This window comes from Equus quagga, chromosome 2 (assembly GCF_021613505.1).
Source record: "Equus quagga isolate Etosha38 chromosome 2, UCLA_HA_Equagga_1.0, whole genome shotgun sequence".
Lineage (NCBI taxonomy): Eukaryota > Metazoa > Chordata > Mammalia > Perissodactyla > Equidae > Equus > Equus quagga.
Genome location: NC_060268.1, coordinates 26,499,804 through 26,502,525, shown reverse-complemented (window position 1 = coordinate 26,502,525; position 2,722 = coordinate 26,499,804). Strand labels below are relative to the sequence as shown.

The window sequence follows — 2,722 nt, the reverse complement described above, 5'->3', positions numbered from 1 at the left end:
TTTTCCATAAGTTGGAAGATTGTATTTAGAATAATATAAGGAGTTCTTCAGCATAACTTCTCCCACTAAATTCATGAATAATGACTCATTTACTCATTCAGGAAGCAGGTAATTCTTGAGTGTCTAGGCTGTGCCAATCTCTCTTATAAACATTGAATAATATGGACTTTAGAACCAACCTTTAAATATGAAGTTAGAGAGAAAAGGAAAATTAAAGAGCAGCCAACAACTGAGAATCATAATGGGGATGTTACTGAAATAGTAATCAAAACCTTTCTTGGAATTTTTAGAGTGTTTGGGGAAAACAAAGATGAGTACAGAGGTATTACAACTAAGATGTCCACCTTCAGACCTGAGGAAAGCATCTTTCAGAAGACTGCTGGCTGACCTTTGGCCTGGTTTGCAGTTCATCCATTCAGTCACAAGAGGGAGCAGTTTCACATGCAAACAGTTCCTTTCTGGCAGAAGGGAAGGTAAGCTTATGCTTTCCATTGACGTTCCACAGAAAAGAGGAAAAATGACACATTTCGTCGTCTTTAGATGACTTGTACTTTATAATCTTTCTCTGAGTGTATGTGGTCAAGGATTCAGAGCTCTTAGCCCAATAGCCTGAGCCCTTTCCTGTACCTCCCTAAGGACTTTCTCTCTGTTTCCCCTCCCTGATGATCCGTTACCTTCTCCCTTCCTTATACTCTTTTTTTCTTCCCTCCTCTGACCTTTCCTACCACCCCCACCTCCTCCCCTTGTTTTATTCCCTTCTCTCTTTTCTTTCTGCCTCAGCATCCCTGGTGTCCAGCACCCATAAGCATGGGTGTAGAGGAGATGAGTATAAAGGAGGTTTATTCAAGGAGGATGAGGGTGAGCACCATGCATGTCATCAGTTACTCTCTTGAGAACAGATGCATAGAGAAATGTCTCCGTGGATGTCAGTAGATACATGATTCCAGGGACCTTTATAGGAAACCTGAGCTCCAAGAGGTTTAGCTTTTAGTCTCAATGTTATTAATCTTTCCTGTCCCCATGAGCATGTCACTGCCTACTTCTGAATCTCACATGCATTTTTTGGAATGTGGATGGGAATTTTCATCTCCTTCCAGCATAGAGCTCAGTATTGTTTTCTGGATTAAATAATGCTTTCCACAAGTCCAGCCAATTTCTCTGCTACATTGAGGAAGAAATGATGGAAGAAAGGTTCTGGATAGACACTTCCTTGTGACTGATTTTCCTTATCCAAACTGTAAACCTCAGAAATGGTTCCAGTGGGCACCCTGTGAGTTGGGGATGTCTGGTTGATATTCTTACCTTCTTCTTAGGACATGACTAAAGCAAAGGAGGAAGATCCAGACAAGGAACTGCTCTCTCATTGGCTGACAAGGTCCTGGTGGCAACACAGTGGTAGCTGCACTCCTTGCAAGTCTCTACTAGTGTCTGTTGCTTCTGTTCTCTGGAACATCTTTGAGCCTAGGATCAGACACAAAGACTGAGCTCTGGGCCCATGATCCTAGTTTCTCTTTGAAGTATGAGGTTGGTGACTGGAGTAACTGTTTTTCTTACCTTGGGTAAGTGTTCTGTGTGTATCAAGGGATGGCTTTGAGGCCAAAGGAGCTTGAAGGCTTGATTGCTCCTGATACCTCTCCCTGTGCTTTATCCAGTATGCTAGGGATGGAACTAAGAACTTATCTATGCATTTGTCTAGGAGCACAGATTTCTAGATGACAGGTTAAAACATAGCCATGATCTCAAAAGAGCCCTTAGCAGTATCCAGGTTGTAAGAAATCTCTGGGTTTATTGAGCCAAGGACCCATGGAACAGAGCCTGTGGAGTCTGTAATTCTTGGTACATACCTTTGATCTCCATAATGAACACCAATGATGTTTTTGTATTTTAGCAGGATGTAAAGAAAAACACTGGAGTATGGGGTAAGGGCAGAGAGTAATGGGAGTGTTGTGCCCTTGATGCATAGAATTCCATTGATTTGTGGTCTGGAGCTAATTTGATTTTCTTGACCCCTTAGGGACTGTGACTGATGCTAAGACCATTCAGCCCAACTCCATGGATTGTGCTGAAGGAGAAGATGCAAACTTACCTTGTAACCATTCTACCATCAGTGGAGATGATTATATACATTGGTATCGGCAAAATCCCAACAAGAGTCCACAGTATATAATTCACAGCTTACGAGACAATGTGACCAACAACATGGCCTCTCTGACCATCGCAACAGACAGAAAGTCCAGCATCTTGACCCTGCCCCAGGTCACTCTGAGAGACACTGCTGTGTACTACTGCATCGTGAGAGAGGCACATTGGGACAGATGGGGCTGCACCTGTGCAATATCTCTCTGGAGATGGGGTGATGGGAGGCAGCAGCCATCAGAGCAAATCTAAAGCCATCTAGCAGGAGAGTCAGAGAGCAGTAAGAAAGGATGAAAGTGAAGGGAAGGAAAAATATAGAAGATGGATAAGGAAAAGAAGAAAGACAGGATGAAGGGAGAGAGGAAAGAAGTAAACCCTTCATTTCTTGATATGGCTGAGAAGAATTATGAGGAGACTAAGAATCAGATTTATAACACAGCAGAAAGGGGAGAGGTATTAATAATTTCTCATGGCTCCTCCTCATGTCTATAAAATGTTGGTTCCAGTGTGTTAGTCTCAATATGAAAGGTGAGGAAAATAAGAATTCTACTTGTCCCAAAAGCTTCTTTCATTTGGACCCAGGAAC

At 42.5% G+C, this 2,722-nt stretch overlaps 1 gene segment (V, D, J or C); it reads left to right on the top strand.

Moving 5' to 3' along the window:
• Nucleotides 1-1,519: 1,519 nt before the first annotated feature.
• LOC124235012 (T cell receptor alpha variable 26-1-like) lies at nucleotides 1,520-2,388 on the top strand. The segment is given in 2 exon segments: nucleotides 1,520-1,559; nucleotides 2,015-2,388. Coding segments are annotated over 2 exon segments (414 nt in total).
• The last annotated feature ends 334 nt before the right edge of the window (nucleotides 2,389-2,722 follow it).